Source organism: Macrosteles quadrilineatus, unplaced genomic scaffold, assembly GCF_028750875.1.
Source record: "Macrosteles quadrilineatus isolate MER2022 unplaced genomic scaffold, UCM_ALF_1.0 Scaffold_204__1_contigs__length_187771, whole genome shotgun sequence".
Classification (NCBI taxonomy): domain Eukaryota; kingdom Metazoa; phylum Arthropoda; class Insecta; order Hemiptera; family Cicadellidae; genus Macrosteles; species Macrosteles quadrilineatus.
In genome coordinates, this window is record NW_026542797.1 from 145,001 (window position 1) to 160,000 (window position 15,000).

Sequence of the window (15,000 nt, forward strand, 5' to 3'; positions counted from 1 at the left end):
GTTGGCGAGTGCTGGAAGTACCTGTCACCATCCTGAGTGAACCATCATTATTCTAACTGACAGAGCAATCAGCAATACATTATCAGTTTTATAAATCAAAATGGATAAAAACTCGAAAATTAGTGGATTCGCCAGATCCGTGGTAGGATCCTAGTCAGTTTTGCGCTACGAAATTCATCGACTGTTAAAAAAGTAAATAACAATCAACATTGAATAATATAACGTATTGCACGATTTAATATTATGAAAAATTTAGTCCGTTTCTTTTTTGTTTACAGGTTATTGCGCTACGTTATTCTTATTCAACGATTGTTAACAAAAATATCATTTATTTACGTACACTACCGCTGTTGTTTGTATAAAATAACGAATGACTTTCTCTACCTACTCACTATACACCCCATTGGAGTTGAATGTGTATTATTAGGGACAGCGCGAACGCAGTCCCCGCTACCAAAAATTACGCGCCCGAGATACCCACATTTGGGGCATTCGCAGGAGTCAGCCCGACCGTAGTGCAATGGAAGGGCCTCATCCTGGGGGAACCGCCTTCTTGATCACGGTAACCCCTACGCCAGGTAAGTATGAGTGCGAGAGCGACGAAATGGGCACCCGGCTCTGGCGTGTAGCGGGTATCAGTGCGAGAACCGATCCACACTACAGCTGTAACGGTGTCGGTAATTGTAAATTTATGTCGCCAAAATCGTGTCGTCGTCTTGAAAACGGTTAACGGTAAACGAATCCCGAGGTTTCAAAAAGAAAAACCTCTGGGCAACGTGTAAACACCGAGCGAAACCGTCCACGTCGTCCAGACCAACAGTGGCTGGCTCGGACACGTCGTCGGTCACTGGCTGCGCCGGCGCGGAGACGAGGTGAAACCACGCTATAGAAACCGATCGGCAAACGGTCGCGTGCTGTTTGCGACTTATTTCGCTTAGACTGTGACTGAGCTCCTTGCAGAACAGCGTCTTTACTGAGGTCCGAGTCCGGCGCGAGATTGTCTGTCGATAGTGTTTATATATTGATTCTCACAGGGTTGTGTACGATCGAATTCGGCTGGACCGTCGGTCGTGACCGACGTCGTGTCAAGATCATACTTCACAGGATCATTTCTGTAGTAAGATCTTCATTTATACACTCCATTACGGAAGTGGATACCAGCCACGATGAAGAGTTACGGTCCATCTCTCTGAGCGTGAGGCAGACGAGGTCCCGGGCCCTAGCGGCACGGGAGCACGTCATCGATGATCGTTCAGCCTTTACCTTAGGGTACTGGTCGAGAGGTGGACGTTCAGAGTGGTAAAAAAAAAAAAATAAATGAAATAAACAACTTATAATATCAATCTTCAATTGAATTGAATACAAGCGTGTCATAGGTTTTTACACGACAGTATATTCGTGCTCAGTGAGGTGATAATCAATCAACATTGTACTCGAGTGAGTGGCCCAATCCCATAAGGATCGGGCGCTAATTAAAAATTTGTTTATAGACTCATCGTGTGTTCCCCTCCACGGAAATCTTTAGTAAAAGGCGAAAGATTTATTCGTTTTGAAGGGAAACCAGAGTGGAGCGCGTGACGAAACCCGAGCGACCCACTAGTACTGGACTCAGTTAGAGCCGGCGAGAGCCAACTGACACGAATGTCCACACGTAAAACACGATGTTACGAAATATACAACAATCTAGACAAACGGGACCCGTCACAGTGGACGTATCTTATTGGAACACCAGTCGGCAAGAGTGCCGATTGCGCGTGTCACCACTGTTACTAAACTGCGCCGCCGGCCGGGAACGAGGTGAGCCTGAGCCGGGCTGCAGCCTCGTCGTGGCGACGCGACGTGGACCTCGCGCTGCGCTACTAGCGCTCCACACGGCGTGAACTAGCACTGCACGTGTGTGACGAGGAGGAGGGGGACGACGACGTTCGACGAGACACCGTGTATCATGATTTTCAGTAAAATTGTAGTAAAAAAGTAAATGGAATGAAATAAAAATGAAAACGAAAACGAAAATGAAAATGAAAATAAAAATGATAATAACAAAGAAATGAATTTCTAGAATAAAAAAAAATGAAACAACACACTAAGAGAGAGTGAATTTCTGGGCGGCGGCAATTTCCTTTGATCGAGATAGAATTATATAGCCCGATCGGTAAACTGACGGTATTAAACACAATATGTCGTTTTACGTGGTAGAAAAGTGGGCGTGGCCTGTTTTGTTTGATTCGACTAATAGGAGAAGAGTTGGGTAGTTCTCGCAAAGTGCATAGTTCAGACCGAGAGGCGGACGCGACAAACGCGATTCTCCCGTTAACATATTCGACCTGTGCACGACGGACACGATAGCAGTCGTTAAAAAGAATGGCGATTCGACGTGTTACAGATTTTTACACTATCTCGTTATTATCGGTGACGCGACTGCCGGATAGCGGGAGCCAGCGACGAGACCGACGACGAACGAACCCTCTGACGTGGACCTAGTCTCGCGACGCTAGCGCTACAACCGGCGTGGACAGCGTGGACAGAACTGGCATTAGCACCCGGACTGTTCGGGGCCCGAGTCGGTTCTCGTACGCGTTCGCAGACGAGAGTGTTGAAATAAGTCGATCAACAACACACTCACGTACACATAGTACGGAAACAGTTGTTGTTATTCTCTCGTCCTGTCGCAGTTGGAAGCCCTTTTTTCAGTATTTTCTACTCCGGTTTGCCGCCGACGGTGTCCGAAGGCCCCGCGATTCCGTGAAAAACTCACACCAACGGGGGTGGTTGCAAAGTGGCCGAGAATTTTGAAAATCCTCGGTCAAGTATCGCTTCTCGGCCTGTTGGCTAAGATCAAAGTGTAGTATCTGTTCTTATCAGCTTAACATCTGATACGTCCCTCATCGAGGGACCAGTTTGTTAAACTGATTTTTGGAAATCGACGGAGTGCTAGGAGCTTGCTCCACCTCTGTCACGGGTTGACCCGGCATTGCAGTACCGCCGGGACCGGCCCACCATAATACCATATCGTACGTTCAACTAATAATAAGTAGTACAGAGATATTGACACGCATCAATTAATTGATTCTAAGTACTGCATTGTAAAAATGTAGACCGAATAAATTATTATCGACGTTCGAGCGACCGCTGACGAGACGACACGACGGGTCGTTCATGTTACCGTTGTTATTAAGTCAACACTAGTTCGTTAATAGACTACAGTATTGTTTGCTGTACACAACATACCGAGTATTCCAAATAAATAAAAATAAATGTATGCCTAATGTGAATACAAGTGTGTCACAGTAAACGGTGAAAACTATTGGAAATAACAAAAAATTAGCAATAAGAAAATAAAAATATAGTGAAAAGAAGACCTTTGGAAATAACAAAAAATAAACAAGAGGAAATTTTAAATATAGTGAAAAGTACAAAATGAAAAAAATGCCAACAGCACGTGGTGTTCCCAAGCGGTCACCCATCCAAGTACTAACCACGCCCGACGTTGCTTGACTTCGGTGATCGGACGAGAACCGGTATATTCAACGTGGTATGGCCGTTGGCGAGTGCTGGAAGTACCTGTCACCATCCTGAGTGAACCATCATTATTCTAACTGACAGAGCAATCAGCAATACATTATCAGTTTTATAAATCAAAATGGATAAAAACTCGAAAATTAGTGGATTCGCCAGATCCGTGGTAGGATCCTAGTCAGTTTTGCGCTACGAAATTCATCGACTGTTAAAAAAGTAAATAACAATCAACATTGAATAATATAACGTATTGCACGATTTAATATTATGAAAAATTTAGTCCGTTTCTTTTTTGTTTACAGGTTATTGCGCTACGTTATTCTTATTCAACGATTGTTAACAAAAATATCATTTATTTACGTACACTACCGCTGTTGTTTGTATAAAATAACGAATGACTTTCTCTACCTACTCACTATACACCCCATTGGAGTTGAATGTGTATTATTAGGGACAGCGCGAACGCAGTCCCCGCTACCAAAAATTACGCGCCCGAGATACCCACATTTGGGGCATTCGCAGGAGTCAGCCCGACCGTAGTGCAATGGAAGGGCCTCATCCTGGGGGAACCGCCTTCTTGATCACGGTAACCCCTACGCCAGGTAAGTATGAGTGCGAGAGCGACGAAATGGGCACCCGGCTCTGGCGTGTAGCGGGTATCAGTGCGAGAACCGATCCACACTACAGCTGTAACGGTGTCGGTAATTGTAAATTTATGTCGCCAAAATCGTGTCGTCGTCTTGAAAACGGTTAACGGTAAACGAATCCCGAGGTTTCAAAAAGAAAAACCTCTGGGCAACGTGTAAACACCGAGCGAAACCGTCCACGTCGTCCAGACCAACAGTGGCTGGCTCGGACACGTCGTCGGTCACTGGCTGCGCCGGCGCGGAGACGAGGTGAAACCACGCTATAGAAACCGATCGGCAAACGGTCGCGTGCTGTTTGCGACTTATTTCGCTTAGACTGTGACTGAGCTCCTTGCAGAACAGCGTCTTTACTGAGGTCCGAGTCCGGCGCGAGATTGTCTGTCGATAGTGTTTATATATTGATTCTCACAGGGTTGTGTACGATCGAATTCGGCTGGACCGTCGGTCGTGACCGACGTCGTGTCAAGATCATACTTCACAGGATCATTTCTGTAGTAAGATCTTCATTTATACACTCCATTACGGAAGTGGATACCAGCCACGATGAAGAGTTACGGTCCATCTCTCTGAGCGTGAGGCAGACGAGGTCCCGGGCCCTAGCGGCACGGGAGCACGTCATCGATGATCGTTCAGCCTTTACCTTAGGGTACTGGTCGAGAGGTGGACGTTCAGAGTGGTAAAAAAAAAAAAATAAATGAAATAAACAACTTATAATATCAATCTTCAATTGAATTGAATACAAGCGTGTCATAGGTTTTTACACGACAGTATATTCGTGCTCAGTGAGGTGATAATCAATCAACATTGTACTCGAGTGAGTGGCCCAATCCCATAAGGATCGGGCGCTAATTAAAAATTTGTTTATAGACTCATCGTGTGTTCCCCTCCACGGAAATCTTTAGTAAAAGGCGAAAGATTTATTCGTTTTGAAGGGAAACCAGAGTGGAGCGCGTGACGAAACCCGAGCGACCCACTAGTACTGGACTCAGTTAGAGCCGGCGAGAGCCAACTGACACGAATGTCCACACGTAAAACACGATGTTACGAAATATACAACAATCTAGACAAACGGGACCCGTCACAGTGGACGTATCTTATTGAACACCAGTCGGCAAGAGTGCCGATTGCGCGTGTCACCACTGTTACTAAACTGCGCCGCCGGCCGGGAACGAGGTGAGCCTGAGCCGGGCTGCAGCCTCGTCGTGGCGACGCGACGTGGACCTCGCGCTGCGCTACTAGCGCTCCACACGGCGTGAACTAGCACTGCACGTGTGTGACGAGGAGGAGGGGGACGACGACGTTCGACGAGACACCGTGTATCATGATTTTCAGTAAAATTGTAGTAAAAAAGTAAATGGAATGAAATAAAAATGAAAACGAAAACGAAAATGAAAATGAAAATAAAAATGATAATAACAAAGAAATGAATTTCTAGAATAAAAAAAAATGAAACAACACACTAAGAGAGAGTGAATTTCTGGGCGGCGGCAATTTCCTTTGATCGAGATAGAATTATATAGCCCGATCGGTAAACTGACGGTATTAAACACAATATGTCGTTTTACGTGGTAGAAAAGTGGGCGTGGCCTGTTTTGTTTGATTCGACCAATAGGAGAAGAGTTGGGTAGTTCTCGCAAAGTGCATAGTTCAGACCGAGAGGCGGACGCGACAAACGCGATTCTCCCGTTAACATATTCGACCTGTGCACGACGGACACGATAGCAGTCGTTAAAAAGAATGGCGATTCGACGTGTTACAGATTTTTACACTATCTCGTTATTATCGGTGACGCGACTGCCGGATAGCGGGAGCCAGCGACGAGACCGACGACGAACGAACCCTCTGACGTGGACCTAGTCTCGCGACGCTAGCGCTACAACCGGCGTGGACAGCGTGGACAGAACTGGCATTAGCACCCGGACTGTTCGGGGCCCGAGTCGGTTCTCGTACGCGTTCGCAGACGAGAGTGTTGAAATAAGTCGATCAACAACACACTCACGTACACATAGTACGGAAACAGTTGTTGTTATTCTCTCGTCCTGTCGCAGTTGGAAGCCCTTTTTTCAGTATTTTCTACTCCGGTTTGCCGCCGACGGTGTCCGAAGGCCCCGCGATTCCGTGAAAAACTCACACCAACGGGGGTGGTTGCAAAGTGGCCGAGAATTTTGAAAATCCTCGGTCAAGTATCGCTTCTCGGCCTGTTGGCTAAGATCAAAGTGTAGTATCTGTTCTTATCAGCTTAACATCTGATACGTCCCTCATCGAGGGACCAGTTTGTTAAACTGATTTTTGGAAATCGACGGAGTGCTAGGAGCTTGCTCCACCTCTGTCACGGGTTGACCCGGCATTGCAGTACCGCCGGGACCGGCCCACCATAATACCATATCGTACGTTCAACTAATAATAAGTAGTACAGAGATATTGACACGCATCAATTAATTGATTCTAAGTACTGCATTGTAAAAATGTAGACCGAATAAATTATTATCGACGTTCGAGCGACCGCTGACGAGACGACACGACGGGTCGTTCATGTTACCGTTGTTATTAAGTCAACACTAGTTCGTTAATAGACTACAGTATTGTTTGCTGTACACAACATACCGAGTATTCCAAATAAATAAAAATAAATGTATGCCTAATGTGAATACAAGTGTGTCACAGTAAACGGTGAAAACTATTGGAAATAACAAAAAATTAGCAATAAGAAAATAAAAATATAGTGAAAAGAAGACCTTTGGAAATAACAAAAAATAAACAAGAGGAAATTTTAAATATAGTGAAAAGTACAAAATGAAAAAAATGCCAACAGCACGTGGTGTTCCCAAGCGGTCACCCATCCAAGTACTAACCACGCCCGACGTTGCTTGACTTCGGTGATCGGACGAGAACCGGTATATTCAACGTGGTATGGCCGTTGGCGAGTGCTGGAAGTACCTGTCACCATCCTGAGTGAACCATCATTATTCTAACTGACAGAGCAATCAGCAATACATTATCAGTTTTATAAATCAAAATGGATAAAAACTCGAAAATTAGTGGATTCGCCAGATCCGTGGTAGGATCCTAGTCAGTTTTGCGCTACGAAATTCATCGACTGTTAAAAAAGTAAATAACAATCAACATTGAATAATATAACGTATTGCACGATTTAATATTATGAAAAATTTAGTCCGTTTCTTTTTTGTTTACAGGTTATTGCGCTACGTTATTCTTATTCAACGATTGTTAACAAAAATATCATTTATTTACGTACACTACCGCTGTTGTTTGTATAAAATAACGAATGACTTTCTCTACCTACTCACTATACACCCCATTGGAGTTGAATGTGTATTATTAGGGACAGCGCGAACGCAGTCCCCGCTACCAAAAATTACGCGCCCGAGATACCCACATTTGGGGCATTCGCAGGAGTCAGCCCGACCGTAGTGCAATGGAAGGGCCTCATCCTGGGGGAACCGCCTTCTTGATCACGGTAACCCCTACGCCAGGTAAGTATGAGTGCGAGAGCGACGAAATGGGCACCCGGCTCTGGCGTGTAGCGGGTATCAGTGCGAGAACCGATCCACACTACAGCTGTAACGGTGTCGGTAATTGTAAATTTATGTCGCCAAAATCGTGTCGTCGTCTTGAAAACGGTTAACGGTAAACGAATCCCGAGGTTTCAAAAAGAAAAACCTCTGGGCAACGTGTAAACACCGAGCGAAACCGTCCACGTCGTCCAGACCAACAGTGGCTGGCTCGGACACGTCGTCGGTCACTGGCTGCGCCGGCGCGGAGACGAGGTGAAACCACGCTATAGAAACCGATCGGCAAACGGTCGCGTGCTGTTTGCGACTTATTTCGCTTAGACTGTGACTGAGCTCCTTGCAGAACAGCGTCTTTACTGAGGTCCGAGTCCGGCGCGAGATTGTCTGTCGATAGTGTTTATATATTGATTCTCACAGGGTTGTGTACGATCGAATTCGGCTGGACCGTCGGTCGTGACCGACGTCGTGTCAAGATCATACTTCACAGGATCATTTCTGTAGTAAGATCTTCATTTATACACTCCATTACGGAAGTGGATACCAGCCACGATGAAGAGTTACGGTCCATCTCTCTGAGCGTGAGGCAGACGAGGTCCCGGGCCCTAGCGGCACGGGAGCACGTCATCGATGATCGTTCAGCCTTTACCTTAGGGTACTGGTCGAGAGGTGGACGTTCAGAGTGGTAAAAAAAAAAAAATAAATGAAATAAACAACTTATAATATCAATCTTCAATTGAATTGAATACAAGCGTGTCATAGGTTTTTACACGACAGTATATTCGTGCTCAGTGAGGTGATAATCAATCAACATTGTACTCGAGTGAGTGGCCCAATCCCATAAGGATCGGGCGCTAATTAAAAATTTGTTTATAGACTCATCGTGTGTTCCCCTCCACGGAAATCTTTAGTAAAAGGCGAAAGATTTATTCGTTTTGAAGGGAAACCAGAGTGGAGCGCGTGACGAAACCCGAGCGACCCACTAGTACTGGACTCAGTTAGAGCCGGCGAGAGCCAACTGACACGAATGTCCACACGTAAAACACGATGTTACGAAATATACAACAATCTAGACAAACGGGACCCGTCACAGTGGACGTATCTTATTGGAACACCAGTCGGCAAGAGTGCCGATTGCGCGTGTCACCACTGTTACTAAACTGCGCCGCCGGCCGGGAACGAGGTGAGCCTGAGCCGGGCTGCAGCCTCGTCGTGGCGACGCGACGTGGACCTCGCGCTGCGCTACTAGCGCTCCACACGGCGTGAACTAGCACTGCACGTGTGTGACGAGGAGGAGGGGGACGACGACGTTCGACGAGACACCGTGTATCATGATTTTCAGTAAAATTGTAGTAAAAAAGTAAATGGAATGAAATAAAAATGAAAACGAAAACGAAAATGAAAATGAAAATAAAAATGATAATAACAAAGAAATGAATTTCTAGAATAAAAAAAAAATGAAACAACACACTAAGAGAGAGTGAATTTCTGGGCGGCGGCAATTTCCTTTGATCGAGATAGAATTATATAGCCCGATCGGTAAACTGACGGTATTAAACACAATATGTCGTTTTACGTGGTAGAAAAGTGGGCGTGGCCTGTTTTGTTTGATTCGACCAATAGGAGAAGAGTTGGGTAGTTCTCGCAAAGTGCATAGTTCAGACCGAGAGGCGGACGCGACAAACGCGATTCTCCCGTTAACATATTCGACCTGTGCACGACGGACACGATAGCAGTCGTTAAAAAGAATGGCGATTCGACGTGTTACAGATTTTTACACTATCTCGTTATTATCGGTGACGCGACTGCCGGATAGCGGGAGCCAGCGACGAGACCGACGACGAACGAACCCTCTGACGTGGACCTAGTCTCGCGACGCTAGCGCTACAACCGGCGTGGACAGCGTGGACAGAACTGGCATTAGCACCCGGACTGTTCGGGGCCCGAGTCGGTTCTCGTACGCGTTCGCAGACGAGAGTGTTGAAATAAGTCGATCAACAACACACTCACGTACACATAGTACGGAAACAGTTGTTGTTATTCTCTCGTCCTGTCGCAGTTGGAAGCCCTTTTTTCAGTATTTTCTACTCCGGTTTGCCGCCGACGGTGTCCGAAGGCCCCGCGATTCCGTGAAAAACTCACACCAACGGGGGTGGTTGCAAAGTGGCCGAGAATTTTGAAAATCCTCGGTCAAGTATCGCTTCTCGGCCTGTTGGCTAAGATCAAAGTGTTTGTCGAAACATGTTTCTTGCAAACTGTTTTAATTTATTCTACTAAACTGGACTACGTTTTAAATTTTATTTATTGACGAAAGTTATTTATTACATTTTATCATCTGACTATTTATTCTACAGTATTTATTTAATCTACATATATTATTCGTTGACATTTTTACTGTTGGACTGGAGAGATATTTATTCATCGTTATTTATCCTATAGTATTTATTGCACGTTATTTATTTATTTATTTATTACGAACATGGACATAGTATATTATTTAGTGCCCTTCCCTTTGGACGAGAATGAAGGCCCACTTAGGTGTGAGGACTGTTTTGGGGTACCCAATAATAGGAAGCAGGGTGTATATGAGTCACGTAAGAAGTTGGAGCAGCACCTGTGGCGCATCCATAGAAAAAAACCCAAATACCAGTGTCGGGTCTGTGGCGAGCAGAGCCAAATGCTAAGAACAGCACAAAACCATGCTCGTCAGCACGTGGCTCCCCCTGCAGTGCCTAGAAGAAGAGGAAGACGACGACAGCAGCGAGATAGTAGCAGCGAGGCAAGTGACACTTCCGACGTGCCAACTCCGCCACGTGGATCGCCGGCGCCTGCCCGTGGAGCCAGACGTCTGCACCATGAGGGGGAGGTTGACGACCAGGTGGAGGCTGCGGCTGTGGATGATAACGAAGTGATGGGCGACCAGGTGGAGGCTGCTGCTGTTGGTGACCAACAAGAGATGGACGACCAGGTGGAGGCTGCTGCGGTTGGGGACCACGTCCGGGACCTGCTGGACTTCACGGAGGAGGTTGCTGACCTGCGTGCTGAGATGGAGCTTGACATCGACGCTTCAAGGGCCGTACTGGAGACATCCGTGGCTGTGGGACCTGCTGCCTCGACACCAGTGCCTAGGCTCCAGGCCGAGCGGCGGGACGAGGTGGACCTCGATGCGACCCTGGCCCGGCTGACGGCTGCTGCAGCACGTGGGGACGGCGACGCCTGGGACGTGGTCCTGAACGAGAGTCTGCGGGTGCGGAGACGTCGCAGCCGCAACGCTTCGATTGTGAGTGTCACTAGTAATAATGGGGGGGCTCAGATAGGGGGGGCATTAGATTTAGACATTGTAAATACCACTGATGGGGGCAGAGAGGAGCTTGGGGGTCCGCCCCCTCCCGCGCCGCCGAATGGCCGCCAGGGTCACTGGCTGAGGGAAGTGGTGGAGGCAGTGACCTTTGAGGCTTTCGAGCGGGTCGTGGGGGCGTGGATTCTCGAGGCAGCTCCCAAGAGAAGGGAAAATGGCCCCCCTCGGGTGGCAGATGGGACTGGTCGGGGCCGTGGTCGTGGCCGCGGGCGGGGCCGGGGCGCTCAGCGACCTGGAGCCCGTGCTCGCGGGCATGGCCTTGGTCCTGGTCGGGAACAGGCAGCCCGGGGTGGGTTTGATCCAATCGAAGCTGCCGCCATCCAGAAGCTGTTCCGTCGCAACAAGAAAAAGGCGGTCAATCAGATTCTGGGTGGTGACAGTCGATTCTGTACCGTGGATGACACAGTGGTGGAGGACCATTTCAGAAGGGTTTTCTCGGCGGGTGACTTTCGAGTCGGGCCAACTCCCCAGGTGGTTCGTGACACCATGACTCCTCACGAGCCATGTGACGAAGACCAAGACCTGGTGGGTGAGATAACCCCTGAGGAAGTGTCGGCTAGGCTGGGGCGGGCTTCCAATACTGCACCGGGCCCTGATAGGGTCCCCTATTGGGCACTCAAGAGGGCTGACCCGGGTGGTGTGGTGTTGGCGGCCATCTTCAGCCGATGCCTTGAAGAGGGCCGGACTCCGGCAGAGTGGAAGAACTCCAACACTGTGCTCATCCACAAAAAAGACAACCCCATGGACCTCGACAACTGGAGACCATTGACCCTAGCTTCCTGCATTTCGAAGCTGTACACAGGGCTCCTGGCCTCCAGAATTGGCAAGTGGGCCAGGAATGGCAGGATCTCCTGGCCCCAGAAAGGTTTTATGGAGCACGAGGGGTGCTATGAGCACAACTTCGTGGTCCGATCAGCCATCGATGACGCCAGAAGGGGAGGGAAAAGAGTCGTGCTTGCATGGCTTGACCTCTCCAATGCCTTTGGGTCTGTGCCGCACAGCTACCTCTTGCATGCGCTTCAGATGCATGGGATGCCCCAGAAATTGATTGACGTGGTGAGTGAGCTTTACCACGGGGCAACCACGAGAGTCCGCACGTCACAAGGCTTTACCGGTCCTATACCAATGGCGGCAGGGGTGAAGCAGGGCGATCCGCTCAGCCCTATTCTCTTCAACCTTGCCATTGAGCCAGTGGTCAGGGCAGTACATAGTGCTGCTGAGTCGGACGGGTATCGTCTTGGTGGACGCCACTTCTCTGTCGTGGCCTACGCGGACGATCTGGCACTGATTGCGTCGGGCGAGGAGCAGATGCGCAGGCTCCTGAGGACGGCGGAGGATGTCGCTGCCTGGGCTGGCCTAAGGTTTAACCCCAGGAAGTGTGCAAGCCTCGAGGTGGATTGCCGCAACCGCAGGCGAGTCCTGGCGACCGAGTACGAGATCGGTGGTTCTCCTATGGTGTGTCTGAAAGAGGGCGAGGAGTACCGTCATCTCGGGGTGCCAACTGGATTCAAAGTGGACCAAACACCGGAACATGACATTGCCAGAATGGCCGAAGATGTGAAGAAGATCGACGAGAGTCTTCTGGCACCTTGGCAGAAGTTGGAAGCCGTGAGGATGTTCATACTCCCACGGCTAGACTTCATCATGAGGGGAGCCAGGGTGGCCAAGACCCCACTGAAGAAGCTCGACAATGACGTGAAGAGAATGGTGAAGAAGTGGCTCTACCTTCCACAGCGAGCCAGTGCTGAGGTGGTCTATCTGGGTGTGGCAGAGGGAGGGGCCGGAATGTTCCCTCTGGCAGACCTAGTTGACATATCCTCCGTGGCCCATGCCTTCCGCATGGTCACGTGTACTGACCCTGTGGTGAAAGACCTGGCTAGAGCTACTCTTTCGCATGTCGCCAGGAAACGCCTTGGGCGTCCCGTTTCCCTTGACGAGGTTGCCGACTACTTGTCCGGTAGGTTGGACGGTGACTTTGCCAGGGATGGAGGTGACATCGGTTCTCTGTGGACTGATGCGAGGAATGCCGCCGGTAGGCTCCAAAAGAAAATCGGAGTCTACTGGAAGTTCGACCATGACAGGGAGGAGTTCCAAATTCGAATTCCCTCGCCTGACGGCACTTCCGGTCCAGTCATTGTCCCAGAGGACGCAAGGGGCCATTTTTTTGCAAGATTGAAGACTGCCATGAGGCTCAAGTTGAAGAAGACACTCACTAGGAAGCCTGATCAGGGGAAGGTCTTCGACGTGGCTTGCCGATGCCGTGATTCAAATCATTTCATCCAGGCCGGCAAGTTCACTCGATTTGCCGATTGGCGCTTTATTTTTAAAGCTCGCCTCGGCACCGTCCCTCTGAACGGTTGCAGGCGTTGGGGCGAAGGCGATAGGAGGTGCAGGCGCTGTGGTGAGCAGGCAGAAACTCTGCCTCACGTGCTGAACCACTGCCAGCCGACCAGTGAGGGCTGGAGAAAGCGCCATGATGCAGTACTCCATCGCTTAGCCGAATCAATCCCGGAAAGGACCGGAACCACCAGGGTTGACCTGACCGTTCCCGGTGTCGAGAGTACCTTGAGGCCCGACCTGGTCGTCACGAACGAGCGGGAAAAGCGCATCCACTTGGTGGATGTGGCTATCCCGTTCGAAAACAGGTACGGGGCGCTAGCTGACGCGAGACGACTCAAAATTGAGAAATACCGTCAGCTAGCTGATGAACTTCGCCTCAAGGGATACTCTGTCACCCTGGATGGGTTCATCGTGGGTTCCTTGGGATCCTGGGACATGGCGAACGAGCGAGTGTTAAAACTGTTGAACATCTCCTCGCGCTGTGCCCAGGCCATTAGACGCCAGATGGTCTCTGATGTGATCATGTGGTCACGAAACATCTACGTGACTCATATCACAGGCCATCGGCAATGGTAGGGAACCCCCATCAGTGGTATCGAACGCATGGCCCTTTGTTGTTTAATTAGGAAAAAAAAAAATGTTTGTGATTTGATATTGTGATCATGTTGTGAAGTGTTATGTGAAAAAAAAAGAAATAAAAAAGTGGAGTGAAGTTCAAAGTTTCATTATTTATTTGTGTGCATTGTTAAATTTAATAAATTTTTATCATTGTTATTTAATTTATAAGTGGCTTGCTGCACCTTTCCTAGATATTTATTTGTACTAGTTTTAGTTAGGGAAATTTAATTTCCAACACTGTAAACATTTTTGATATATTTATTAGTTAAATGTGGAGTGGCGATCCAAAGTGCAGCAAGCCTGGGCCATGCGTTCAAATTTTATTGTTAGGTTGCCATTACTTAGGTAGTTATAAGTTTTTTGAATAGTTAAGCAGTGACAGTGATTAGTTTGTCAACCAAGGGTTTAAGGTGGACTGCATCATCGAACCACATTTGTATTTTGCATGTAAAGTTTAAAAAATGAAGCTCATAATGAGCATGTGGACTCATAATATTGCATGAAGATACCACCTTTGAATTGCATGAAATGTAAAGGGTTGAATTGTATATTATTTAAATATGTTAATAAAAAGTTGTCAATCTGTTCTTATCAGCTTAACATCTGATACGTCCCTCATCGAGGGACCAGTTTGTTAAACTGATTTTTGGAAATCGACGGAGTGCTAGGAGCTTGCTCCACCTCTGTCACGGGTTGACCCGGCATTGCAGTACCGCCGGGACCGGCCCACCATAATACCATATCGTACGTTCAACTAATAATAAGTAGTACAGAGATATTGACACGCATCAATTAATTGATTCTAAGTACTGCATTGTAAAAATGTAGACCGAATAAATTATTATCGACGTTCGAGCGACCGCTGACGAGACGACACGACGGGTCGTTCATGTTACCGTTGTTATTAAGTCAACACTAGTTCGTTAATAGACTACAGTATTGTTTGCTGTACACAACATACCGAGTATTCCAAATAAATAAAAATAAATGT

General features: G+C 47.9%; 1 protein-coding gene and 15 non-coding genes across 16 annotated transcripts in view; 7 read left to right on the forward strand and 9 right to left on the reverse strand.

Moving 5' to 3' along the window:
- The window catches only part of LOC128982300 (5S ribosomal RNA), a 119-nt gene extending 113 nt beyond the window's left edge, over positions 1-6 (reverse strand). The window contains exon 1 of the ribosomal RNA XR_008489611.1: positions 1-6. This exon is cut by the window's left edge and continues 113 nt beyond it. This is a non-coding gene — a ribosomal RNA (5S ribosomal RNA).
- Positions 7-424: 418 nt separating this feature from the next.
- Positions 425-586, reverse strand: LOC128982325 (U1 spliceosomal RNA). Its single transcript, XR_008489635.1, has one exon. It is a non-coding gene; the product is annotated as a U1 spliceosomal RNA (small nuclear RNA).
- Positions 587-1,087: 501 nt separating this feature from the next.
- On the forward strand, positions 1,088-1,301 carry LOC128982264 (small nucleolar RNA U3). Its single transcript, XR_008489576.1, has one exon. It is a non-coding gene; the product is annotated as a small nucleolar RNA U3 (small nucleolar RNA).
- Positions 1,302-1,448: 147 nt separating this feature from the next.
- LOC128982289 (U5 spliceosomal RNA) lies at positions 1,449-1,569 on the reverse strand. The gene has a single exon (XR_008489600.1). It is a non-coding gene; the product is annotated as a U5 spliceosomal RNA (small nuclear RNA).
- A 1,240-nt stretch (positions 1,570-2,809) lies between these two features.
- Positions 2,810-3,002, forward strand: LOC128982240 (U2 spliceosomal RNA). Its single transcript, XR_008489553.1, has one exon. It is a non-coding gene; the product is annotated as a U2 spliceosomal RNA (small nuclear RNA).
- A 425-nt stretch (positions 3,003-3,427) lies between these two features.
- LOC128982301 (5S ribosomal RNA) lies at positions 3,428-3,546 on the reverse strand. The gene has a single exon (XR_008489612.1). It is a non-coding gene; the product is annotated as a 5S ribosomal RNA (ribosomal RNA).
- Positions 3,547-3,964: 418 nt separating this feature from the next.
- On the reverse strand, positions 3,965-4,126 carry LOC128982326 (U1 spliceosomal RNA). The gene has a single exon (XR_008489636.1). It is a non-coding gene; the product is annotated as a U1 spliceosomal RNA (small nuclear RNA).
- A 501-nt stretch (positions 4,127-4,627) lies between these two features.
- On the forward strand, positions 4,628-4,841 carry LOC128982265 (small nucleolar RNA U3). The gene has a single exon (XR_008489577.1). It is a non-coding gene; the product is annotated as a small nucleolar RNA U3 (small nucleolar RNA).
- Positions 4,842-4,988: 147 nt separating this feature from the next.
- On the reverse strand, positions 4,989-5,109 carry LOC128982290 (U5 spliceosomal RNA). Its single transcript, XR_008489601.1, has one exon. It is a non-coding gene; the product is annotated as a U5 spliceosomal RNA (small nuclear RNA).
- A 1,239-nt stretch (positions 5,110-6,348) lies between these two features.
- Positions 6,349-6,541, forward strand: LOC128982241 (U2 spliceosomal RNA). Its single transcript, XR_008489554.1, has one exon. It is a non-coding gene; the product is annotated as a U2 spliceosomal RNA (small nuclear RNA).
- A 425-nt stretch (positions 6,542-6,966) lies between these two features.
- Positions 6,967-7,085, reverse strand: LOC128982302 (5S ribosomal RNA). The gene has a single exon (XR_008489613.1). It is a non-coding gene; the product is annotated as a 5S ribosomal RNA (ribosomal RNA).
- Positions 7,086-7,503: 418 nt separating this feature from the next.
- Positions 7,504-7,665, reverse strand: LOC128982327 (U1 spliceosomal RNA). The gene has a single exon (XR_008489637.1). It is a non-coding gene; the product is annotated as a U1 spliceosomal RNA (small nuclear RNA).
- A 501-nt stretch (positions 7,666-8,166) lies between these two features.
- LOC128982266 (small nucleolar RNA U3) lies at positions 8,167-8,380 on the forward strand. The gene has a single exon (XR_008489578.1). It is a non-coding gene; the product is annotated as a small nucleolar RNA U3 (small nucleolar RNA).
- Positions 8,381-8,527: 147 nt separating this feature from the next.
- Positions 8,528-8,648, reverse strand: LOC128982291 (U5 spliceosomal RNA). The gene has a single exon (XR_008489602.1). It is a non-coding gene; the product is annotated as a U5 spliceosomal RNA (small nuclear RNA).
- Positions 8,649-9,131: 483 nt separating this feature from the next.
- Positions 9,132-13,967, forward strand: LOC128982228 (uncharacterized). The gene is made up of 2 exons (XM_054401296.1): positions 9,132-9,926; positions 10,133-13,967. Exon 2 carries the CDS (start codon positions 10,173-10,175, stop codon positions 13,965-13,967), a length of 3,795 nt encoding a protein of 1,264 aa, XP_054257271.1. The 5' UTR covers positions 9,132-9,926; positions 10,133-10,172.
- Positions 13,968-14,556: 589 nt separating this feature from the next.
- Positions 14,557-14,744, forward strand: LOC128982247 (U2 spliceosomal RNA). The gene has a single exon (XR_008489560.1). It is a non-coding gene; the product is annotated as a U2 spliceosomal RNA (small nuclear RNA).
- The last annotated feature ends 256 nt before the right edge of the window (positions 14,745-15,000 follow it).

What these genes read in the sequence shown, in the direction of transcription:
- LOC128982228 (XM_054401296.1), top strand. Translation starts at nt 10,173, where the DNA reads ATGGACATAGTATATTATTTAGTGCCCTTCCCTTTGGACGAGAATGAA.